The sequence below is a fragment of the Ambystoma mexicanum genome, chromosome 12 (assembly GCF_040938575.1).
Source record: "Ambystoma mexicanum isolate Mex_15411 chromosome 12, UKY_AmexF1_1, whole genome shotgun sequence".
Taxonomy (NCBI): Eukaryota; Metazoa; Chordata; class Amphibia; order Caudata; family Ambystomatidae; genus Ambystoma; species Ambystoma mexicanum.
Window position 1 is genome coordinate 1,086,170,243 of NC_090936.1, and position 26,781 is coordinate 1,086,197,023.

The 26,781-nt window shown below is 46.1% G+C and overlaps 1 protein-coding gene across 2 annotated transcripts in view; it reads right to left on the reverse strand.

The window, feature by feature from the left end:
- MKLN1 (muskelin 1) overlaps positions 1-26,781 on the reverse strand; it is a 1,341,339-nt gene that overhangs the window by 730,419 nt on the left and 584,139 nt on the right. For both annotated transcript variants that reach the window (XM_069629634.1, XM_069629633.1), the window contains exon 9: positions 19,552-19,664. In XM_069629634.1, the coding sequence (XP_069485735.1) occupies positions 19,552-19,664 (113 nt within the window). The remainder of the gene's footprint in view (positions 1-19,551; positions 19,665-26,781) is intronic.

The following is a 26,781-nucleotide window of genomic DNA, read 5'->3' on the forward strand; positions in this document are numbered from 1 at the left end:
GCCAACCCTTTTTGGCCAGGGAGACTACATCGGTTTGCAGTGGAATTCCCATTTTGGCAAAGTGGCGTTATGCGAGGACTTCAGCCAGAACCCCCCTCTGCCGGCTGCTCAAACTCGGGGTGAGGTAGGCCCAGGTACTCTGCAAGCCCTGCAAGACGTTCGTGGAAGGCCCTGGCTGAGGATGGTGTGTCAGGATCCTACTCCTCATCCGTATCCTGTGGGTCAGGAGGATCCTGCGTAGGTGGAGGAGTAGCAGGAGCTGGAGGATGGGGTACGGAGACCAGAGCAGTAGGCTGAGGTGGAGGCTGGTGGGAAAATGCCTGAGGAATCGGCTGGGGAGCCAAGGCAGAGCCGGGGCGCCAGAGGAGCTTCCTCTGGTGCCGGTAGCATCGTAGGGAGCACGTCCTTAATGGCATCCCTGAGGATAACCCCCATCTGAGGAGACTTCATGAGCCTGAATAACCTCTCGAAGAATCCCTCTTCACAGGCCGGAGAGGTGGTAGGGGGTACCGACAGGGTAGCGGGAGGCTGCTGGAGCAGCTGCATACCCTGCCCGTAAGAACTTGCCTGCGCAAATGAAGGATAGACTGTTGGCCACGTACCTGGATCAGGCCAGTCCCACCTTGACATTCGTTCTTCACTGAAGTCCTGGAATGGCATCAGACGTGTGCCCATGTTTGGCACAGCGCTTGTTTTGTCAAGCTGCCTGCCACGTGCCTGCGTCGTGTTGCTCAGCTCGCTGGGCCCAGCCTCCTCCAAGACTCTTGGGTGTGGATCACGAGGCCTATCCTGCTCCTCGGGCCTAGACCAGGTAGGTGACACCGTCAACCCGGCAGTCGGTAGAGCTGCGTTTAGGCTCCCCCCTCAGACGTATTGCCGGTAGTAGGGCATAGCCCCTCAGACATAATGCTGGTACAAGGGCGGAACCCCTCAGATGGAAATCCGGTACAAGAACCTTCCGGTCCCTCAACACTGTCACCAGGAGGATCCAAGGATCCCTCGTCCTGTAGGCCGGTAGCTGAAGCAGCCTCGGTGCACATGCTGATACAAGGACCTGAGCGGTCCCTCCCGCGTGTGCGAGTCATTGGGAAGGAGTCTCCCTTGCGGGGGGCGATGGAAAATAGAGGCGCTACATTGGGCCTGGCTCGCTGTTTCACGAAGTTCTTCAGGTCCTCTGGAGGCGACTTCTGAAAGAGCTCCACCTGGCTAGTCTGTGCTTCAGCGATTTCGATGACAGGGCGTTGCACGCTGAACAAGCTTGCCAGCCATGGTTGGGGCCAAGGCAACGTAGGCAGAGAGCATGGGAGTCTGAAGTTGGGAAGATCCCATTGCAGGATGGACACCTGCTGAACCCTGTGCAAGTCGACATGCGCCCGGGAGGAGCGTGACGCCCGAGGACCGAGTACCTGAATGATATGCAAGACAAAAAAAAAAGACTAAATTTAAAAGGAAAAACGTTTTTTCCGGTGAAAAAGGTTCTGTCTCCCGTCCCTATGGAGGAAAGGGGACGGGACGTAAGAGTAAGTTCACACACAAACAAGGCGATACATCTTCCCTCCAGAAAATAATGCCTCAAATTCAGTAGATAATGAGCACCCTCTATCACTCGCTATTTTACAAGCTTGAGGAATGGACAGCAATGCAATTTCGTAAATACGATACATTTAAAACAAAAGTAATGTTTGGGATCAAATCATATAGGGGATGGGTGAAACTGTATGGAACTAACTGAAAGGTGGTATAACTTGAGTCAAAAGTACAATGTAGGGCACTCTGAATAGGAAAGAAAGGTGGTCAGGACTGAGAAAAGGGAAGGAGGGCAGCTTTGCAGACTGGGAAGACCATGGGCAGTGGTAGGCGAGGAGCGGAGAATAGGTGGGAATGTGATTAATATCAGAAGCCAAAGCGGGGCTGTAATGGCATCAAGTGCTGCTAAGCAATTATGTGGTCAGAGCAGGACATGTAAGAGCAACATTCCTGAGAGGAACCTACAGAGCAAGTTGCATGTGTGAAATAGTGGGGTGGATCCGAAACAATTTTCCTCAAGTTTTTCAAAGCTAACTTTGTTCACAGAAATGCCTTTTTCAAAGCATCATCAACCACAGTGAAAACATTTGTTTAATGTAAAAACATTTAACTGTCCTTTTCCTCAGCATGGCTTGAAATGTGCTGTAGTAACATGGACTGTTTCAACAAAAAATATTGTTCGCCAGCACCCATTTGTAGACTGCAACAGGTCCATTTGGGATTCCAGAAAAGCTAAAAGGGCAAGACAGCACACATACACATTTCATGGCTGGCATCAACTTAAATTCTGACCCCGAAGGAAACGGAGCAATCAGATAATCCATCTACAATGCCGGTGGAGAACACGTGTTAATCTTTGTGGCATCAAGTACAATTTACTTGCGTACTTCTAGTAAGTAGTGTTCCTTCCTCTACACACTTGGATTGTTTAGTATAGTTCAGTCCAGGAAGTAGAGCATTCTCAAAGCCGGCACATGCACAGCCTGATGTCAAGGGGGTCATGCATGTCTGGAGGATACATAAAATCTTGACCATCTTGAATATGTATTCATACAAGAACCAGAAGATTTGATATACAGAATGTCTATTAGGTGGAACATAAAGGGGGGAAACAGCTGATAGCGCTCCAACGCGGGGCAACAGACTGGATTGGCCTCAGACTGGATCCAAGGCCAATTGTTAGGAGGGTTATCCGGAATACTAATGGTGTTTTCAAAGAGACCAACTGGAGTAGTATGCATGCCTATCCCTTTAAGTTAGGTCAAACATGACTAAGCAGCAAGGCTCAACTCTTATGTGAGGTGGGGACTGGTGTAAAGTATTAAAGTATAGATCTCTCACACACACACACACACACACACACACACACACACACACACCAAATTAAATAACCAGCCACACTAAACCAAACAATACAGCATTACTTGTCAACAGAAAATGGACACACAGTTGCAGTTAAAAGTAGAATAAAATACAAGGCTAGAGCTAAAACCAAGATTTAACAAATATAGAGCATCCACACAAAATTCTGATTACTATCTGAAAAAGTCCAGCCCCAACCCGTGTTCACATGTTCAGCAAATGTAAGCGGTAACGGTTTCGAGATACTTGGAGTCTTAAGAGCATTACGACAATCCCACCAGAGGACATAACAGTAACCAGCTGGTAGCAAAGCGTTTGATTATAGTATTATGCCAATCTAAGTACTTATGTGTTACTGTTAAAAAACAGAAGCTTAGCCATCAGTGGATCCCGTTTCAACCAAAGACAAGTTGAAAGGTAGTTGCCAGCAAAGGCCTGAAGTCCAATGGAGAATGCAGCGGTCAGAGGAGGTAAGCTAAAGGGGTAAGCAAACATGACCAGGAGCCCCCAAGACCAGCAACTCAAGGTAATCATGAGACCCAGGTGAGATTACTCACACCAGTAGCTACTGCTGACTAGGCCCAGAGGTGAATTTTCGGGCAAGGAATGGGTCGTCTACCCTTGTAGACCCATGATTTTGGAAGATTATAGGAGCTGGTCCTCAGGTTCCAAAGGACAAATCACCTATTTTCAGTAAGTCATGATGGCCAATGTCTGCTATCAGACGAGCCTGTCCAGGTTAGAGCCTCGCTTGAACTGCTGGTAACACATTAGCGACTGTCCTGCATGTCCTTGTGTGCACTCCTGACTCTCCCAGGTATCTATGTCTGCTCCATTGCAGATGGTCTGTGAATCTTCAGAGTGCTCCTCCAGCACTGTCACAGATGTAACCAGGTTGGGTCAAGTCCATCCTTCTGAGGGGCTTGAGGTGAGGCCTGGTGTTAAGCATCAAAAGGGGCATGTCATGAGCATCAGCCTCAGCGGGGAGCCCTTCCACTCCACACAGACTTTTCTCCCAAACTGTTCTTCAGTGAAAAAAATAAAATCAATCCAGCCGCTCCATGCTGCTCCTCTGGGGCAGTCAGAATAAGGTTCAATACCGCAAATGTTCCAACTGTCTCCTTCACTTGCTCGGTCCTGGTAAAAGGAGTATTTAAATGTAGTCGGGTAATAGAGGAGGGCATGTTTAAGGTGATGCGTCTGTTGCTAGGTATTTTTGGGATGCATCTGTGATTAAGTATGATGGGGATGAGACAAGGATAGGAAGAGTCTGCTCCTTGACCATTTACCAATAGCACACTGAAATAGGGTTGAGGGGCAAGGAAGCGTAACAAAGTGGGCTGAGGCGTGATCATGTGGTTGGCGTTACACAGCGTAGTGGTTAGAGAGCTTGTGTTTTTAATCAGTACAAATTTCAAAATGGAATATATACGGGGTATGTAGTGATGCCAGAATTCTCAACTGGTATGTTTTTTTGATTATTGAAATAGGTAAGGCAGAGCTGGGCAGAACTGATATTGAGCTTGGGGTAAACAGAGTATGGGGAATATTTTTGTATTAGATGAGGCTAATTCATAATATCTACGGAGGAGTTGTATTGATCCTGAAAGTGAGATGGGCAGATTTATTGGCAACAAAAAAGGTGTGCAAAGCTTTTCAAAGGTCTTGGTGGTTGGAAAAGAGATCATTCACTGATGGCTTGGCGTATAGCTAATGAAGTGGTCTTTGGCTGCCTGTTTTATGTTATTATTTCTGTAAGGACTATAGGAAATCCAAAGCCCGGTTTCCAGAGGGTTGTGTTTTTCGATCTTCTCTGCGGAGGTCTATCAAGAGTTTACTTGGATCAAAAATTCATGGTCTGTGGTTGGTAGCTCGTCGTTCCATTCTGGATTTTGAATGGAGTCAGGCAACAAATCATTAAGGATGTGTCGGGTCAGTGTGGAGGTCAGAAACGAGAGGCCGACACAAAGTAGTAATGTTCTCCACATTCGACACCTTCATTAATATAAAAGGGTTATATAAAGGCCCAAAGAGTTTCCCTACATAGGAAACAAACTAAAGACCAGTCTGTCTCGTCGTCAAAATGATATAAACTCTCCTTGTGTCCAAAACATACTACTCTGACCCTCACACTAAAATGAATGATCAAATGTTCAAGGAAATGTATCTAGTCTACATTTGGCAAAAGGTAATCATAAATAAGGTGAGTAGACAAATCCAGCAAAAACAGTCTTTCCAAGGAGGAATCCTTGGATCCAGAATGCAATTTCCAATCCCCTGGATTATTTTAAGTATGTTAGAAACAATTGCTTTTTCAAATAATAACTTCTCAAGTATGGCAAAATGTCTTTCAAACAATAGATCCTTTAAGACGGCAAAAGTATCTCTAGTGTACTTCTTTACCATATATTTTGTAAAACAAATAAGTTTCTTCATACAACTTTAATGAACCTCCTGGTATACTCCCCTGTCAAGAATCATAACTCTGGGTCTTACATCCCCTGGTATACTCTCTCCTGCCAGGTATCCCGCCTCCCAATGTTCACTGTCTGGTGTATTCCTTTCACCAGGTCTTCTTGAATTCACGGTGCTTTAATTTAACACAGTTGTACTACTTCACTGTGTTTCTGCTTCATTGGCGTGAGGTACTGCTTGTTCCAAGCCTCCCACACCGACATCTCATGTATGGGGTTTGTGCAGGTTCTGTGCAAGTTCTGTTTTATTATATCTTTTTTAATATTAATTTGCTTAAAGTAATGCTTGTTCCAACTTTCCCCACCTTGACATTTCATGTGTATGGGGAATTGTTTAAATTCTGTCTTTTTACTTCACTGCGTCGGTATTCAGAATAGTTGCTTTATTGCTCCCAGGCCTGTCGGTGCACCCTGGGGTCTCCAATGACTCTGGGTGGCCTCACTGGTGAATTGAAGTGTCACCGGGCCATGGCACGATGTTGCCATGAGGTTTCCTGCTTTGGGATGGTTTCCCCTGCACAGTAGGCTTCCTTTCTGCTCTCCTGGCAGCTCTGCGCTCACCTGCCTGCACAACCGATGTCCCTCTGCACCACTGTGCTCCTGGTAGCTTCTCCATTGATACTGGTCTTTCGTCAGCTTTCTCTAGGCTTTCTCTAGGTGCCTGCAGCGTTAGCCTTGCTCTCCACCAGTATGGAACGCCTGCGAGCAGTTGGATAGAGGTGCCTGCTTCCTTCAGCACAGTCTCACTCTCTACAGGGTACCGATTCAGCTCGACCTCTCTCGTCTCCAGGTCTGCTTCTTCCTTCCCCGGCTCTGGCTCTCTCGTTTGAAAAGCAGATACCATGTTTAATGTCCCGCTCAGCCGGAAATCCTCAAAACAACTAGTCTGCATGGGTGTGTTTCTCTTGATCTGCATAAACTCCAGCCTCCTCTTCTCAGTACTTGAGGCTTTCTGGGAGTTTGAGTCTGCAGAATCTCTAACTTCTAACATGATATTGTTTAGGATTTTTGTTCAAAGAACCATTAAAAGTAGTAGATGTTAAAGGTATGTTATGTACGACTAGACGGAAATGGCAGAATTCCATAAGAATTTTAGGTATGGAAGCGTTTTCTTTAAGCAGGGAGAAAAAATATTGCATCCCAACTAATTTAGCGTTTAGATTTCAGATTTAATAAGATGAGGTCATCGGCATAACCAAAGTCAAGGTATTTTGTAGCGAGATTAAGTGAAAAATCTGCCATTTACAAATTGGAGAAAAGGGGCCAGTATGCATCCCTGTTTTAGCCCACTGTAAGTTGTTAATGAATCGCTCAGAGAGCTCTTTAGGTCAAGTCTGAACTCTAGCCAGCTTTTTGGATGTAATGAGATCACCTTTAATAGGCCACCAGGCAGTCCCCACTCATTGAGTTAATGCCATAATTTCTTTCTATTTACAGTATTGAAGGCCGCACTGAAATGAACATAGACCGTGTAACCTGGCATTTCATAAAAACTCCAAGCACACTCTACAATAGGAATCAGAGTCATGTCGCGGGTGCAGAAGGTTTTACGAAAGCACATTTGATTGAATGGCAAGCTCTGTTTCTCAGATGCCCATTTGTTAAATTCTGCGAGCAACACTAAAGTGAATATCTTACGCAGGGCATCAAGCATTGCAAGAATGTGATAGCTCCAGGGGTCATCCCCAATGCCCCTTTTATAGACCGAGATGACTATACTCTTAGTCCAAGTCTCTGGAATGTAATGCCAAGAAATAGCTGGTGAAGAATCTTAGCCCACCATTTGGGGTTACATTTAATTAGCACATTACAAGTGCTGTCTGGACCTGGGGCTCCAGAGTCCTTTTGTTTTTAATAAATGTAAAAATATCATCTGCATTATGTTTTAACACAATTGTCCAGTCCCCAGTCCTCATTAATCGGAGTTGAGGATTTGTTTGCAATGGTATTTTTAATGTAACATTCCCCAAGCTTCTTTGGAAGCCCCTTACACATGGTTGGAGTTGAAGCTTTGTTATTCTTGCTTATTTGCATATGCTGCTACTAATGTGCTAATTTCAAGCTACTTTTGTACCGTAGCAGCAATTGACGATATTCAATCTTGATTTGTTTGCAGTGAATAGAGAAGTGTAACGCTCACCTGGTATCCACGGGGATGTCACTCAGCCTGTTCTGACCTCTTACGACCTTGAATCCTTCCCTGGAGGCTATTCGACGGGAAACTGAGCCGTTTTCTTGGATAGTGTGCTCTCCATCCTGCTTTCAGCGCAGGGGTGCGTTAATTGATGCGGGCTTGTTGCTGCCTAGTTACTTCACTGGCAAGAGTCTGACAGGTAAGAATAATGAGTCTTTTGAACAGTTCTCTAACTTCGTTCCTTTCCTTCCTTAGATGATGGCCGGTGACCGGGGATGGCGGCGTGCTGCTGAGATGAGTAGCGTTGAATGCGAGTGAGAGCGCGATGCACCCCTTTCGTATTTGCATTGAACTGAGTTCTTTTTCTGTGTCTTTTAGGTGCCACAACGTTTTCAGCATGGATGCCGGTTATGAAGAACAAATGCAGTGGGTAAGCGCGGTATGCGGCGCCTCCAGATGTTTCCACGCTAACCTGGAGTGTCTTTTCCCTCTTGCAGATGGATGAGAAGTTCCGGAGACAGAGTTTCCCCCGAGGGGCTGGGATTCAGGTAAGCGTTTGAAGCTCGTACAGTATTTAAAAATAAGCGAAGATTTGCAGAATGCTTACTAATGCCTTTTTCTGTTCTTTTCCCTTTTCCTTATGAAGCGGTGTGCCGGGATGGGGATGACATCGGCGAAGATGCCCGCAGAACAGAACGAGCGATGAATGATGGGCAGAAGCGCGCAAGGTAAGGCTGTGCCCAACGGTGTTTTTGTTCTTGCAGGAGCCGAGTGAGAAGAAAGATGCAGGCCTACTGGAGACCGATCCGAACACGGTGAGTGTCACGCTGCAGGTACAGAAAACGCAAAGCATGTTTCTCAGCCTGGGTGTGGCTTAAATAGTCTCTGGGTATCCCAGGTGTCTCTGGGCTGAACCACACCCAAAAGACTAGACCGCACATGCTGTTCTGGGAACCGAAATATATGGGGGCATCCATCTTGTCCCCATCAATGCACTACAAGTCCAATCCCCAATGTTATCCTATGGGAGTGAGTGTGTCTGGTGCCACAAGCGCCAAGTCTGACTCCAAGAGGGTCTTTGGAGGGATGGAGAGGCCCTTGAGGGCCATGTAGGTGATCGTGGCCTGGCTCCAGTCTGACATCTTGGAGGGCTGGGGACATGAGGGGCGGGAATCATGACACCAAGGCAGTCATATCAACATGCTCTCGCACAGCCCTGTGCAATTCACACAGACTACGAAGATGGTCAGAAAAATCAAGACCGAAGAAAATGACACAGGCTCACTGCTGTAACAAGACCTCTGCCAGCACCATGATTTATAAGAAGGGGAATTCAGTTTGAAGAAGGTCTCAGTTTGCTTGCTTTGGTGCACACATCTTCAAACACACTCACACTTCTGGGGTGTTCACTATTTGTTAGGATGACTTTGTAGGATGGGGTTTATGTAACAAAGAATCACATGCTAAGATGGTCACCATGAAACGGGCGTGGAGCCTAAAAGATCAAGATGTACTGTAATGCGTGGACTCTCGTGATCATAAATAGGGCTGGGTGAAATTGTTACATTCCATTCGGCCTGCAGCGGAGCATATTCTTTAAGATTTCGATCTACACCGCAATCTGCCTTTCCGCCACACCGCCTATTGAAAAGAGAGGCACAAAGCTTATCGTGCCAGAGTTTCTGGTGCCACTGAGTGAACCTAGCACGGTTAGAAAAAAAATGTGCAAAGTTGCTCGTGCCGCAACGCAAAACTAGTACAGATCTAAAACAAGCCTGCATGAAATTTCACAAGCCGCTGCACAAATCTCCCACATATCCAACAAGATCCGCACAAAGTTTCTCGTGCTGCTACACAAAACTAGCACGTCTCGAAAAAAGACCTGCATGAAGTTGTGTGTGTCGCAAACCTATCACAGACCCAAAAATCGTACAAACTTCTGTGGCATTGCACGCTACTTGCACAGTACGGAAAAACCTGCATGAAGTTTCTTGTTGCGCTACACAAAGCTAACATGGAAACGAAACACCAGGCTTCGCACAAAACTGGGCGAAATCAAAATGTTGATTTCGAGGAACGGGGCTGACGCAGATTCCAGTGCGGATTTGGCACTTTTCGCCTTGCAGGCGAAAATGTTGTTCACCCCCTAGTCAGGAATATTCAGACATACAAAAATGGCAGGTAAACCCTTTGTGGATCCTCAAGAAGCCTATTCCAAATTGACTGATTCTATGACACGGTGGAATTTTTCTTTTTCAAAAGACAGAATGCTGATGTAGTCAGCATAGAAAGTTGAGATATGGTGCCTGCAGAAAACATAGGAATATGTATTAACTGTTTCATTATGTGACACATTTTCTGCTAGTTCAGTAATTCAGGCTGGAACATTGGCCGGAAGGAAGGAATCTTTCTGAAATATATTGGCCAAACAATGTGTATGCTGCGGTCAGATTGACCGTTTCCTTCTGTGTCACGGTATATTACCGCACTAAAGATGTCTTTGAAGTACGTAAATAATAAATATTGCAGTTGTGTACTTTATTCATTATAAGGATTGTATGTAAATTGACAGGTGCAATCTCAAAAACTAGTAGGAAACCTCACCCTAACATCTATGTTCTCGAGTCAATCTCGCAAAGACTAGTAGATCCAAAACCAAAGCACAAGATTTAAATATGGCCAAAATATCTTGTTACACAGCATACAACGTTTCATTAGAACCCCTTTTTATTTATACAAATGGCATAATTCGTATTCATTAAAAACACTTTCACCAACATTGTGAACCGGTCTCATATCAAAAAGTGCAAAGCACCTACGAGTTAGTGAATGCGTGTTACTTTCAGACAAACAAATCATAATACTAAAATGCGGGGGGGGGAGAAACTGTTCTCTGCCAACAAATATTGACAATGATTTAAAGACAAAACTGCTGGAACATACTTTAGTTCAGTGCCAATCAACTAGTAGGTCTAAGTGGCATAACCCCAGGACATATTGTGCACTCCTGTGGAATCAGTTTTACTCCCAATGGCTAAGCAATTGTCTTATTTGGGGTACACTCATCGCATGTATCCCCTATCGCAAATAAAAACACCAGCCTTCATCACGACTAACAGAACTGATTTTGTAGGCACTGGATCCTCAAGCCCCTGGTTTAGGTATTGCTATTTGTGTTTACGAATATAAAGATACGGTGCGCCACATTCTATTTTATTTTATTCAAACCCACTAATGCATGAGCAAAGTGCATACATAATCCTTTACCTTATGTATCTCCAAACGTAGTGTGAGGTGTAGTTCATTTTGCATGAAATACGGGGCTAAAGTCACCGAATGGTGCCACAACAAATGAACCCATGTTAGCTCCGTAACGCCTGTTGTAGTTAAACAGAGGCTTTTGTTTACATTTTGAATCCATCTATTATCAAAAGTATTCCAAAAAGCAGAAACTTCTTCTGCATATATCTGAATATGGAAGTCACTTCTTTCTTATCGGCTTTACCAGCTGTTGGTCTCATATGCAATAAATACACCATTTCTGTGAAGAATCTCTTATCCCATTGTAATAGGTTCTAATTCATCAACAAACAAAAAAAGGAGGCAAGGAAGGAAATCTCACCACTACATATATCGGCCAGGTTCTCACTAACTGGGGCCAGGCTATCCTCGACCATTCCCCCAACTCCATAACAAGCACTTGCCGTCAGGCACCCTTCCCCGACTAGCCCACTGAGTCTGGTCCACCCTACTTGCACTAGTCTACCCCATCCCCTGACACTTGCCCTCTTAGTTCCCTTAGCACTTGCCCAGCCCGTGCAGCCCTCTGCACTTCCCCATTTCCCTCTCCTTCATCCATCCTTCCTCCCTAACCCCCCTCCCTAAGCACTTCTAATTCTGCACTTGCATGATCCAAATGTTCCAAGTCATAGTAGGACCGTTATTGATTTTTCTCCTTGTCCCCCCACACTGCCTTGTGGCGCCCGGATACACCTTGGTTGGGTAGGCATCATAACAGTACAATAAATTAAATAAATACTGCAAACTCATTTTGTAGCTAGGTTGCGTGTCAGGTAGACACAGTGAAGTTCCTTTCTGACTCAATTTGTTTAAAAAATTACGCTGCAATAGACGCATTGCCTGCATGTTTTCCTGCAGCCTGGCACAGTGCTACCCAGCGACCTGCATATCGTTTCAGCGTGCTACCCTGATGTACGGTGTGACCTTGCACCACACATTCCGGGGAGCGCACACACTATGTACCGCTATAGACAAATAACTGTCTGAGGGACTTTAAGGTATTAGACATATGGTGCTTCCAATAAGCAGAAGAGAGACTACATCAAATAGACATGCTCCTGATCTCCTCACCCTTAGTCCCCATAGTGTTGAGTTCTAGTATCGGCACCTTCCGCTCGTCTTCCTCCAACTCTCTGCGGGTGAGCCGCTTCTCCAACCAGAGACTTGGGGGGAGATCTTTATCCACTGCAGGTGCCTCCCTCTGGAACAGCTTCCCTGCCGCTCTCAGTCTTGAGCCGGATCTATCTCTCTCTCTCTCTCGATCTCTCTCTCTCGATCTCTCTCTCTCGATCTCTCTCTCTCGATCTCTCTCTCTCGATCTCTCTCTCTCGATCTCTCTCTCTCGATCTCTCTCTCTCGATCTCTCTCTCTCGATCTCTCTCTCTCGATCTCTCTCTCTCGATCTCTCTCTCTCGATCTCTCTCTCTCTCTCGATCTCTCTCTCTCTCTCGATCTCTCTCTCTCTCTCGATCTCTCTCTCGATCTCTCTCTCTCTCTCGATCTCTCTCTCTCTCGATCTCTCTCTCTCTCTCGATCTCTCTCTCTCGATCTCTCTCTCTCTCTCGATCTCTCTCTCTCTCTCGATCTCTCTCTCTCTCTCGATCTCTCTCTCTCTCGATCTCTCTCTCTCTCTCGATCTCTCTCTCTCTCGATCTCTCTCTCTCTCTCGATCTCTCTCTCTCTCGATCTCTCTCTCTCTCGATCTCTCTCTCGATCTCTCTCTCGATCTCTCTCTCGATCTCTCTCTCGATCTCTCTCTCTCTCGATCTCTCTCTCTCTCGATCTCTCTCTCTCTCGATCTCTCTCTCTCTCGATCTCTCTCTCTCTCTCGATCTCTCTCTCTCTCTCGATCTCTCTCTCGATCTCTCTCTCTCTCTCGATCTCTCTCTCTCTCTCGATCTCTCTCTCTCTCGATCTCTCTCTCTCTCTCTAGATCTCTCTCTCTCTCTAGATCTCTCTCTCTAAATCTCTCTCTCTAAATCTCTCTCTCTAAATCTCTCTCTCTAAATCTCTCTCTCTCTCTAGATCTCTCTCTCTCTCTCTCTAAATCTCTCTCTCTCTAGATCTCTCTCTCTCGATCTTGCATGATCTGAATGTAGCATGCCTAGTAAGATCGTTTGTCTGGTCTTCCTTAGGTCTTCCCCTCCCATGCATGGTTGCGCTTTTAAACACTTGTGTATAAGCGCATAGTAAATATCAATCAATTAGGGCTCATTCAAACTACTTTCCAGTTGAGGCCAATCTAAGAGTGAATCACTTGCAATCCTCCTCTAAGCCCCCATGGAGAATGAAAGAAGCGCCCCTTAAAGTCTTGGCTATCTGCCAGAAACGGGTTGAACTGATCAAACCATACGTTGTGAACAGCACGACACAGGGGGTGGTACTCAACACTAGCTCACCTTTTTTTATTATTATGTTATTTATTGTGCAAGGACATAGCTTCAAGAAGCAACTGAGCACTTTACAGAAGTATACAAGAGTATAGATATATAACTGAGCGCTATTTCGAGTTAACAGAAGAGATATACAGCGTGGGTAGGATACAGAGGAAGGGTACAGCTGTACAGGTTGGCGGGGAGGGGGTGGCGTCGGCTAGCCAGTTAGGTGACACAGGGGCAACGAGATGGCTTCGATGTTGAGGAGAGACTCCTTAAAGAGGTGGGTCTGGAGTTCTTTTCTGAATTGTAGGAGCGTGTGGGCGAGCGATGCTGACAGGGACGAGGTTCCATAGTCTTAGGACATAGGCAGAGAAGGCTTGTTTTCTGGTCCTTTCCTTTTTGCAGCATCTCAAGCAGGATTTCGAGTCTGCAGGTGTCCTGGCTTCTGGTGGTGCTCTGTCAGTTAGAGATGCGGAGTTTCTCAGCGAGGTAGCTAGGTGACTTGAAGGCAACTGCCTTATAGATGATGCAGCAAGACTTCAAGGTGATTTGTGCTTGCAGTGGAAGCCAGTCAAGGTCAATGAGGGCCTTTAAGGCAGTAGTACAGGGGGGGGAACTAATTTCGAAAACCACTGCCTACACCTGCACTACACCTGCACTAAGCAGAAGATTAGGAAGGAGTTAGAGGCCGAGGTAAAACAGTTTTCAAACATAAGACCTCTCTGAAGGCTCAAAGGGCCCTTCCGGAAAGCCCATAGCAAATTGAAAGCATACCTCTCAGACCGCAGCATGCAAACACTAATGTACAAGCGTAAGCACTACTACACCCATAGGAAGAAGGCGAATAGACTCCTGAATTACAAACTGATATAGAGCTGCAGCGGAAACCATATTGCAGAGATGGTAGATTGCGCAGGTGTAGCACACACAAGTGAGGAAGTGGAAATGGAAATAGCATACTAGTTCTTCACACAAATCACGTCCAGGAATTCCGGCCCAGAGTTCTCACACCAGAAGTATCTGCAAGGGATCTCCCTATCCCAGTTATCTGACGAACAGCAAGACCTTCTCGAAGGCCCCATATTGGCAGAGGAAGTGTGGTTGTTGATCACAAATCCCCCACACCCAACTAAGCACCAAACCAGATGGATTCACTCCATCTTTCTATTAAACCTTCCAGCCACACAACATGCAACAATTCACCAAACTGAGCTCCTTTATGATCTCTGGGTTCAACCTCCTCCACCATGGCTGAGTCTATAACCACTCTACTCCTTAATCAGGGTAAAACTCAAACTGACTGCTCTCTCCCTATAAGCCCACAGCCCTCCTAAATGTAGATGCAAAACTCTGGGAAAAAGCGCAAAGGCACAGTATAGGCTGCAGTATTAGGGGCGACATTTTTTTTTATCTTTCCCTCGAGAACACGTACTGCTGGTCTTGATTGGACTTGACACAAATAAATCGTTTCATAAAGTGGACTGGCAGTTCTTAAAGGAAATAATGGCAGGTATGGGATTTAGGCCCAATTTTAGTGCCTGGGTTAATGCCGCACACAGCGCCCCAAACACTAGGCTCAGAATAAACAACAGCCTCACGCCGCGGATCGACCGGGCTAGGAAGCACCCTCTCTCCGTATCTCTTTGACCTCGTCATAGAAACATCTTTGCATAAAATCAGAGCCAATGATGCCATCAAGGGCCTCATGATAAATGAGGTTCCCCCAAAGCCCCATATGCAGACAACATCCTGATGTTCGGAAAAGAAGCTGGTTCCTCCCTACTAAGCATGACAGAGCTCTCAAACTTTGAATAGGTGTCCGGCTTCTCGATAAAGTCGAGCTTCCTGAATGTCACAGGAACAGAGCCTGTAATACACACCCTACAAAATTCTCTGGTGTGGAAGTGGGAATCCTCTGCTCTGGACTACATGGTAATCAAGCTAACAAAGAAAAGGGGAAATCTCTTGCAACACAATGTGACCGCCCCTAATTAAACATCTCATATCGGACTTCGGCCACTGGACCAACCAAGACATCTCAAGGATAGGGAGGATTCACGCCTTAAAAATGAATATAGTCCCCAAAATATTTTATGTCTTTAGCAGCCCCCCCCCGGTCCTATCCCCAAAGTGGATACTGCTGCCACTACAGAGGGCAATGTTCTGCTTTATACGGAAGGGTAGACTCCCACGAATAGCTCAACAGGCCATGTTTCTCGCAGCTGCCACCCTTGAGGGGCTCAGTATCCCAGACCTACACAGATACTGGAGGGCTTCTCAAATAACACACATCTTCACATGGCTACACAACTCCACTTGTACAAATGGGAATGGAATTGAGCAGGCTGCCACAAAAATCGAACTCTCTGGCTTGTTCGCAATGGGCGGAGAGGCCCGCAAGACAGGGGGCCTCCTGAGTGAATCGACCTCCGTCTCACTGTCCAGTTGGGTTAGGGCTCAACGGCTCAGGGCATGCTCGGGCCTTTGACCCTTCTCCCCAGTCCTAGGCAGACCAGAATTTTCACCGGGCGGTGGGCGGTATGAAAAACCTGAGTGAGTGTTGTCTGCTGGGCCAGCCACTAATGATTTTGGAAGCCAAAACCAAGTTCAAACTTTCCATGGAAGACCAGTGTACCTACTTCCAACTATCACTGGCTTACAAATCAAGCAGTCGGAGGCCGTAGGTATACAACCGACACTGCTAGCGCAGACAATCCGGGACGATATTCAAGGAGGTGAAATATCTCAACCCTACTGTCTCCTGGACAGGGGGATGCGGAGTAGACCTTCCTTTACATGAGGAGATGGGAGGAGAAATTAAACTTTCATATTCCATTAGAGACTTGGGCATCTATCTGGGCCAAAGCAGCAAAGACAACTAGATGCACCGCCACAAAGGAATACCTGTACAAAATATATCAGAAATGCTACTACAGCCCAAAACCCCCCCCCATGACTTCATACCAGGCTTCTTAGCTCTATGTCTGCTGGGATGCAGCGAAACTGGAACACTGGGTCACATGTAGTGGCGATGCCCACCATTGAGCTCTTTTGGAAAGAGATTTCAGCTACAATAAAAGAAGTAACTGGATAAGAGACGCCTCTAAATCCTTTGGTCCTTGTTCTAGCGAGTGTCCACAGCAGAGGAGGAACGCCTCAATATGCAATATCGCACGGGGCACTAACAAAATTTCAATATGACGCCCCCTATTTCCGCCTTCTGCTCAAATACACTGTCCAACACGCACAGGCTGAAACTATTCAGATTCTTCACCTTGCTATAAGCCTATTACAGATACGATGGCTCTCCTGTACTTAGACGTCGCTCTTATAATGGTTAAGGGATTTATTTTTAATGTGGGACGCCTTGTCTATTATATGCCACAGATATTGACTGCATTGATCAAAATATCCCAGTGTGAGTCTCATTCATGGTTCTGCTAGTCGAAAGATTGCTGCGCTAGCCTCAGCCTGAACTTCCAAATTCATAGTTTCTTGAAACTAACAAACGACTGTAGAATCCAAGCTGCATATATGTGGCAAGAAAAGCTTTTCAGGGGGCATGCTCAGAACGGTCCTCATTACTCGCCAAGTACGACTGTAAACATTTCTAATCTTTATGTAATGCTGATTTTACGGTATGCCTCTGGATCGGTTTCTCGATCGTGTTTTTGTGTTTGGAGAAATTTAGTGAAAAAACAGATGGACAAACATGGCATGAATTCTCAACTCTGTTACACAAACTCTGTTAAAGTTGAGGACATACTGTAAACAGAGTCCCAGAATATAGGCATAATTATTTTTGCAGCCTCCTAGAACGGGGGGTTATTAACGAGTAATTTGTAGAGGGCAACAGTGAAATCAGTATGCCATGGAAATCCCTTCCAAGCCTCTCGAAATCCAGTAATCACGCGTCATAAATGCAGCCTCAGGTGAGCAGCGACAGCCATTATCAGCAGAGCCTGCCACAGTCAATGGGCTTTTTACTTCTTCCTATATACTCCCAGCCAGAGCCCAAGAGTGCAAACTTGTCGCCAACGAAGCATACCAAAATGGGGCAAATTCACAAGATTTGAAAGCAGAACTTACGTGTGCCTTGCCACTGCCTGTAAAGACCTATGTGCCAGCAGTATGTTCCGCCATTTTTTATAGTGGTTGTGAAACTGCGCTCTTGGTGCGCGACACGATGATCACAAGTAATATGGTGTGGACGCGCCTTAGGGTGGGCCTGCTTACCCATAGGCCTGTGCGGCTTCTCAGACTCTGATGGACTTTGGTTTCAAAGGCTCCTCAAAGGAACCTGCAATATTCGGCCTTCTCAGCACCATGGAGAGCGCAGAAGATAGTGTATGCCAGGCAGGTCTGGGAAGCAGCAGGGACGCACTGTCGTCAGTGACCGTGGGCACATTGTCGCGAGAGCTTTAGGTGGTGCGGGCAGCCCAGCCAGAGCCGTCGGCATTCACAACTCACAAGGCCTCGTGTTCAGTCACCCAGAGAGAAATGCAAAACTAAAAGGAAGGGAGATCTGGCAACCAGGCAGCCCTGTTCTCACGTAGGAAATATGCAAAAACAACGACTTCCCTACTCTCTCTTTAGTTCTGATGTATCCCCAGGACAAAGTGCTCACGTGTTTTAAAATGAGTCTCACCGAACTGCGCTATAGTTTTATTTGCAGGGCTTTCTATTTTTTGGTGTGCCTGTATTATACTAGCCACAGATACTAGCATATTATCAAGCACTAAAACAGGAAGAACTTTTTTTAACTAATCGTGAACAAATAAGGAGGTCCAGCTATTAAACACAGACAAATGTGCAAACAAGATTAATGATTCAGTGACACCATATTAATAATTAGTAGAAATGTTACTTCCGGGAGTTTGTCGCAGTATCAAAAGCCACAGTGATTTAGACAATGGGAGTAATGTGATATTAAAACGAATCAATTAAAGGAATAAATAACGTCTTAACAACCTGACGGATTCAAACCGGTTTGCTCTTGTAGAAAGCCATGGAGATTGTACAGGTAGAAAACCAGTAGGCGCCACTAGATGGCGCTGAAGTAGGACGTGGAAGATTCGTCTGGGAAGCAACAGCTTATGGGACAGTCGATAACACCACGTGCCTTCAACAAGAAGGAAAAGCTGCACAGTCCACTGGCGTACAGGGGCCCGCACCCTCCCCCCCCCCGCGATGCGGGGGGCCGCGACCACATGTTCTGGAAGGGGGCCCCACTTGAAGTAAAAAAAAAAAAATGCTTTCTGTAACAGAAATAATTTCTTTATGAAGGCAGAGTGAATACAAAAAGTCCGGTGGCTACCCTCACCCCATGACATGAAAACCCTAGGCTGGAGGCCTCCCTGACATGGGGTGGGGGAAGCCCTATGACTTCAAAAATGGTTTATTTTTGAAGTCACTCTGCCTTCATAAAGAAATTATTTCCGTTATGGTGCAGTCCTTAACGGAAATTATTTCTTTATGAAGTCAGAGTGACTTCAAAAAGAAACAATGGGCCTCATTACGAGCATGGCAGTTTTTAGCAGTTTACGAGTTTTAGCAGAGAAGCGAGGCCAAAGCCGTACAGAGGTCCTGTTAAGGGAACAGTAGAGGTAGAAACCGCAACAGAATTGGCCAGTTCCTTGTAGATTTAAAAGAGTTTGGCTGTGTTAGAGGCCGTAGAGACGCAGGCTTGAATGTGTGCTCTCTTCTTAATGAGTCTTATTGCTTCGACTGGCATTTTGGTGCAACCAGTCAAGGTATGTCTTAATGTTACTGTAATGTTATCTGTCTACACTGGTCTACATTGTGCAGCCAGTTGGACATGTTTTCATTGTGGCATGGCATTTTTAATAGCAAAGCATTAATGTTCAAGTGCACTGTTGGTGACTTGCATGTTTTGGATTGCTGTTACCCTACACAACAATAGCAAACACTGGCTTTTTAGTCAATTTTTCTCAGAAAGTGTGCTGTATATTGCATTAAAACACATATTTCTATCTTTCTCCTAGTGCAGTGTGTGGCATACCTCTTCAGCAACACGTTTGTGAGTACTGCACAAGCGTGGTAATCTAGGGCAGCCCAGAGTGTGGTGCGACTGATTTTTTGCCGAGTTGGAGGGGGGCCCCCTCAGCATGGCTTGCAGGGGGGCCCACAGAGCTTGTGTTACGCCACTGGCAGAGTCATAAAACGGCAGTTGAACTCCCATCCCCAAATAGTTTTTGTCCACAGCTCGCCAACTCTTCTAGCCTAGACAGACTTCGATCAAGCCCATTGGGAGGTAAAAAGTGATATGTAAAGATGTCCGAGCTGCACAACTGGATGCACACATTCAAGGAGACAAGTTTCAAAGGAGTCAGGAAGGGGAATTGTTTTTACTTGCCTCTTTTTCAGTGTCTCTGGATATGCAGGTCCACTGGTTATCCCGGACACTGTATGCCCAGAAATCTGCCAGGTCTTGCGTTCCATCCCAGCCACCAAATAAGTAAACTGTTTCTGTAGAGCAATAGAAAAACACAGATTTCAGATATGTCATGTCAAAAACGAGCAGGTCGGTGCACAAGTCTTTCACATGGCAAACTACATTTTCATGGCAGGTACCGGCCCCTTCTCTTTAACCAAACCAAATCATGAAGTCAGGTTTTGGCTATGCCGAGAGCAGAATGTGCCGACAGACCAACATTGGCCATATGGGCCCTGTTAGCTAGGGGGTTATACATATGAGAAATGTATAAATACAGATAAGACACTTTAGGAGTTTGTTTAAAGCTTTTATTAAATGTGTATGTGTTTTACCTAGACTGATTTACCTGTACCATGTCCCCCACCATGGGGGACACATGGAACCTAGAGTCTGAGGTACAATGGCCAATGGCAGGTCTCCCCGGCCAACCAACAAAATGGACTGAACTGAAAACAAGATGTGGGAAGGTGACATATAGAAACAGAAAGCAGGAAAAGAAAGTACAGGAAAGGGAATAAAAGAGTTACGGCTCCTGGCGGTTGCAGACTCGCGCCCCCTCTTGACTCCCCACCCCCCCCTCCGCCAAGGCATTCTCTGATGAGCAGGGCGGCGCCTGCCAACTGCAGCCCAGCGTGAAGATAAGCCCGGGCCACGTGTATGGTGCAGCCGTGGTTAAGACAAACGCCAGGGCCAGTCCAGGCGGCCCAGAGGTAGGAAAAGTCCCAGCCCGTGTGCGTGGAGTGGCCTGGGTGAAGAGTAAGGCCGCGTGGCAGCAAGCCTGTGTGCCCGGTGGCCGGGCAGTTAAGAAAAGTAAAAAAATATCCCTGACGGCATCGACAGGGAGCCAGAGAGAACACCAGCAGAGCCGGGGGGCCTGCAAGCAATCCGCTCTCCCTGTGGCCAGATGGGGGGAGCGGAGAAAGAGGACTTACCCGGAGCCCTGGTCACAACGTCTTATGCAGCCGGGGCTCGGCGCGATGTGCACTGGCTAAGCGTCGACTCTGCTGGACTTTCCTCGCCTGGGAATCACCGCCACAGAGGACATTTAACCCTGCACATACTAGCAGGGAGAACTTGGGCTCATAAACCCAAACAAACATTTAGGGCTGCTAGAGCCCTGCCCTATCAAAATTAAAACACTACCACAGAGGAAAAATGACGTTTAACTACTGCGCTGCCAGCAGAGAGCATGGGCTCATAAGCCCCAATGACTATTTAGGGCTGGCAGAGCCCCATCCAAATAGCACCCTCACACAGAAAAGCTAAACCATGGGTTTCTGAAGCCCTGCAGCAACAGCACCACCACAGAAGAATTTAAGGGTTTCTAAAACCCCATTTAAACACAAAGGAGCGTTATATGGATTCAGAGGGCTCCCAAAGCAGTGTGGGAACACCACCCATCCAATGAGGACTGAGGCTCCCAAAGCCCTAACTATGAACAGGGTTTGCCATATCCACAGACAAGATACCTGTGGTGCCACCCCAGCAGCGGGACAGACAGGGTACAGAACTGACCTGATGCCAGAGGACAAAAAGGTACTGTGTATTGGGGTTATGTGACCAGGAAGACTAGGAACAGGGAAACGTTTTGGGTTAGAGCAGATTGCAGCTACTAAGGGGTTTGAGAGGGCGCAAAGCAAGCAATGGTTTGTGATGAAGTGGGAGATTGAGGAGGAAAGTATGGTGCCCGTAGGAGGTATGTATAGGAACTTGCTTTAAGTTTATATTGATGGGTTTGTGCAATGAGTAGCTATTACTCTGATACATGTATTATAAAACACTGAAGGGGAAAAGGGAATTGTAGCATGGGGCTGGTATGAAGTAAGAGGATGTGTTTGCTTCTTTAAAAAAAAAGTTAACAAGTCTTTATATATAAAAACCCACAAGGGTAACAACTCCCCCTCTGGTGCACTGTGCTTTATTAACATCAGGAACTCAGTATTGTGGCACATCTCCTGAGTTACTAACCTTTTCATTTGCAGGTTGCTAAGCATGCCCCACCAGAGCAGGTGGACTGGGAAGGTGGGGTGGTATCCCTGGAAACTGTCCCTTCTCCGGGGGAGGGAAGTGTGCGCCCTTACCCGGAGAGGGCCGGTTGACCAGGTGACACCTGTAGGTCTGTTCCTGACCCAGAGCATTTATAATACTAGTCTTCCTGGGCCCGGGAAAAGAAAAAACAGGGGCACATTGCTCACATTCATACTCAAGCCTAATCTGGCTGGCCCAATAACAGTACTCTGTCTCTGGTCCACCGGCACCTTCCAGCCAACGTAATACACCATTTACATCCTCTGTTATTCACAAAAAAGACATGGCATCCTAGCCAAGCACACCACACCTTGCCTGCACCGTTCACATCCGCAATCACGTTACTCTCTCTCCATCCACTCTCTCTAGCATGGCCAGTTGCAGATGTGTCACAGCGTGTGTGGGCATATTTCAACTTGTTTGCAACTCCCCCACCTAGAGCATAGAAGAACAGTTTGAGGCACCCATGAGGTGCACACATTAAAATGTAGAAGAATTGGCTTAATAGCCGCAGATTATCAGGAGACGGTCAGCCAGCCAGTGGTGAGCTGAAACACCAAGTGTTCACTGAAAAGCTATTCATGCATTTTTGTCAGCAATGGGCTAATGTGGAGCAACAGGAGAAAAAAGGCAAAGAGGTGATGAGAACACTTCCAGATATCACAGAGACCTGGTGAAGGTGAGGGGGATGACGGCCTGAAGGGCTCCAGTAAGTGTGGATTTTAACATGAGTGAGTGTTGTAAAGCACACATTTAAATCCCTGTATGAAATATATTGCTGTTTCATAAGACTGCTGACTGCCAACATGGGGCAGTTGCTGAGGTGTCCTGAGGCTAGGGACCCTTTTCAACTGAAAAAAAAAAAGTTGAAAGGCCCTGAATCGTCCCTGCTCTCTCGGCCTGCGGAACGTCCAATCCGAGTTCAGCAAAACCTCCCACCTCGCCAACGTAAAGTAAAGGTCATCGGCATTCCTGGAACGTGGTTAAAATCATCTCATGACATCGCCATACCTGAAGCCCTTCATGAGCCTACTCCATTACTCACCCAGCCAACCCACTACTGGAGTGGAGTCTGCCTCCCTATAAACAAGGTTCACTGCCCCATCCAACTTTCGTGTGCCCTCATTCCAATATACTACCACACAATTACTTGTTCCCTCACCTTCATCCTTTTCTAAAGGCCACCTGTCCTCCTCAACTTCTTTTCTAGGACCTGCACTTTCTCCTAGAATCCCTTCCCCACCACTACCACATTAGCCCTCATGGGTAACCTCCCTTAAATATCTGGCTCACTCCAACTGGACTTCTACTGCCCCCATGTCTGATTAATCCTTCACCTCCCTTCCTAAAATTCCTACTCACACTAAGAGCAATGCCCTCGGCCTTTTCTTATTCACATCTTCGCTCGCCACCACAAACCCATCTGCCTCTGACCTTCGACCATTTGCTCACCCTGTGTAATCTCCCTGAAGGCCAGGGTGGACTTGGCTTCCTTGTTGTATCTAAAATATAGCTTGGAAGAAACATCTTTGGTTTTCGGCGCTTTAAAGACTGAAATTGTTGGGAATAAGAGGCATGGGCTCCAACAGTCGGCAGGAAGGTATAAGGCTATGCTGGATGAAGTTGGCTCCTCTGAGAAGGAACTAAAGGGAAATCCGAATAAGGCATCATAAAAAATGTGCAAGGACCGATTGGATCCTGGCCTCAGAGGAAGCCAGCAAGTTCAAACCTTTTAACCATCTACCTTTCCAAATTCCCCAATGGCTATTTTATCTAACAACTCATGAGAATTAGATTAAATTTGATGCCAATTGCAGAGATCCTGTTGGGTAGAAAGAAACCAAGGCCAGCAAAAGTTAGCTTTGATCACTGCATAAATACACGGGCAGTGGAACCCTGAAACATCTAGTACTCTACTGTCTGGAATGGCCAGCTTTGAGAACTGTGTTTTTTAAATCTTTGGTGGAGGCGCAAAGCACTTTCTCGGTGGAAGATTGGTGGATGCTTTTAATTAGTGGGCAAAACACATCACTGGCATTAGCAACGGTCCGATTTTTAGATATTATTAAATCGGGTAGGTTTGAAAGATGGTAAGGGACTATGGTAGACGATTTATGGTCTTAGGATGTTGATGTTACATTTTAGAGGAATTGTACTTTTTTGTGATGGATAGTTTGATAATTGCATAAAGGTTTGTAATAAGCCAAATGCTGCAAATAAAAGATACATTTCTAGAGTGCAGCCTTCACCAACTTGGGCATCAGGGCGCTAAGGAGTTAGAACTGTAAAGGAAACTAGCGGTGAAACAAGCTGGATTCAGACTGTGAACAAGAAAATCTTCGGGGAACACCAAAAGAACAGATGGTCAGAAATCTTGCAAAGGGACAGCTGGGTGGAGTTCCATAACTGAGCAGTGGCCACTGAAAAAGAGCAACCTCCCAACACGAGAGTACTTAAAACGTGGAACAAGGATACGCAAATCAGTGGAGGAACGCAAAGGATGGGGATGAAAATACTGGCTGAATTTTACTTGAACATATTCGGGGCCCGTTTTGTAAAATAATTTTGAACAATACAAAGGGCCTTAAACTTGATCCATTTGGCCACTGACAACCAATGCAAGGCATTCAAGATGGGGGGATACAGAGGAATAGCAAGCAGCACCATTGGCCAGCCTGGCTCCAGAATTTAGAAGAATTTGCAGTCGATTAAGAAGGAAAACAGGTTGCGCAAGAAGAAAAAAAAAAAGAGATCCAATACTCCAAGGATCCGGACATCAGAAAGGATCCAACAACGGGACAAAGCAAGCGGTCGAGGGGGTGAGGGGCAGATAGGGTAAAACGTTACACAAGATGCACAGTTTAAAGTGGATGCACTGGCACATCGCACTAACCTGAGCCTGTATAGACAGTGAAGCAAAGAGATTCACACCCAGATTTTTAATCACTGCAGAAGATGATGGCAGGGGGCCATGTTCAACATGTCAGAAAGCCGAGGAGAACACACAGGTCTCTGGAGAGGAGCAGATGATTTGGACCTCAATCTAGCAGGGAGAGCAAGATCAAGCCACCCCACGATCTGAGTGTCATACATGTATGAATAGCACCGAAACCCAAAAGAGTCAATCAGTTTAACAAGAAGCTCAATATAAACATTAAGAGAAGAGGGGAGAGAGCAGAACCTTGAGGAACAGCAGAATGAGGGGCCTAGGAGATGAGATGAATAGTGAAAGTAACTACAGAGCGATCAGAAAGGAATGACAGAAACCAGTCAAGGACCGGGCCGGAGATACCTGCCAAAGACAGCCACTCAATGAGGATGCCATGGTCCACAGTGTCAATTGCGGCGGAAAGGTCGAGGTGGACCAGGGCTCTGATACCACCCTGATCCACGATTTGGGCCAAATCATCAACTGCAGACACCAGGACCGATTCTGTTCCCCCTTCAGGACGAAAGCCGGACTGGAAAGGGTTAAGAAATCCAGAGTCTTCAAGAAATGAGCAAAGAAGAGGGGTATCCAAAGCTTCCAGAAGTTTCATAGGAAACGAAAGAAGGGAAATAGAGTGAAAATTCGAAGAAACAGAAGGATGTTATGTTAATGGTATTTATATAGCGCACCGTCACCCACGAAATTGGTCCCCAGGCGCTCTGGCAGATCTGTAAACAAGAAGGTGGGATGGGTTAGTAAGGTGAAGAGGGAGTAGGATAGTGAGAGGAGTGGTATACTGTTGGCAGCTTGAACTCGGTAGACACCGGGTGCTGAGCTTTGGTGCAAGTATTGGATCGGTGTCAGTCCGCGTGTGCTGTTGGTGCGGCTTATGTGTTGGTGAAGTGCATGCGAGAGATGGTTGTGTGAGTTTTTGAGTGAAATAAGTATGCAGAGAGTGTGTGCTTATATTTGTTAGTGGGTTATATGTGATTTCGACATGTTAACCTTCATAGTACTATCTAAGTGTAGCATTTGCTGACCTACATGATTCCGTCTAAGTGTGGCACTCGCTAACCTTCACAATATTATTTAGATACGGTGCAGGCTAATGTTCTCACTTCTAAGTGTGGCACATGCTAACATTGAGAATTCCAACTAAGTGTTATTGGCTAGCCTTCGTACCTCCATCTAAGTGTAGCGCCTGCTACCATTCCAGATTAGTTTTTTTGAGAAGGGGAATAATCAGAGCATGCTTAAGTGTAGCAGGAACGTGAGCATTAGAAAAGAACAGATTAACCACAGCAGAGACTATAGGTGCAATAGCAGGAATTTGTATTTGTTTATTTGTATAGCGCACAAGTCCCGAAGGCAACCGGGCGCATTATTTAGTTACAGGCAAGTTACATGCAGACACAATATTTACAGTAAGGTATACAAGATATACATAGTTACAGACACAGTATTTATGAAAAACTATACAAAGCATACATAATACATAAGTTAAATGACGGTGTGCAGTTTACACAGGCTTGAGCAATAGGTAAAGTCAAGATAAGAAGCAAAGGCAGGCTAGAATGCTGGGATGAATGTTCCAATCAGGTCATGCCTAGTCAAGGGTGGACAGCCAGGCTTCGGCCATACGCTTGAAGGCAGGGAACGAAGGTTCAGCTCTGAGTAGGTTGGGTAGAGTGTTCCACAGTTTAGCTGCAAGAACTGGAAGCTACGGCCTCCAGATTTTTGGAGGTTGAAGCGAGGGATGACAAGGCAATTGGCGTGTGCGCTTCTAAGAGGTCTCGCAGCAGAATGAGTTGTGAACCTGTTAGAGAGGTAACTGGGAGCTTGGTTCTCGATACTTTTGTGTGTAAGTGTCAGCGCTTTAAGGGAGAGTCTTTTGGTAACTGAAAGCCAGCAGAGGTTTTGTCTGTGTTCCAAGATGTGGGAGGTCCTAGGGATGTTAAGGGTTGCTCTAATAGCATTATTTTGGGTAATTTGGAACTTTCGAATAATGCATTGATTGGTGCCTAGATAGAGGGCATTGCAATAGTCAATTTTAGATAGGACCAAGGTCCTTGCTAGGGTGGTGCAGTTGGCTGATGACAGAAAGGAGCGGCAGGCTGTGATGAGCTTGCATGTGCAAGATGCAGCTGAGGCGACTGCATTGGTTTGTCTAGTTAAGGAGAGTGTGGAATCAA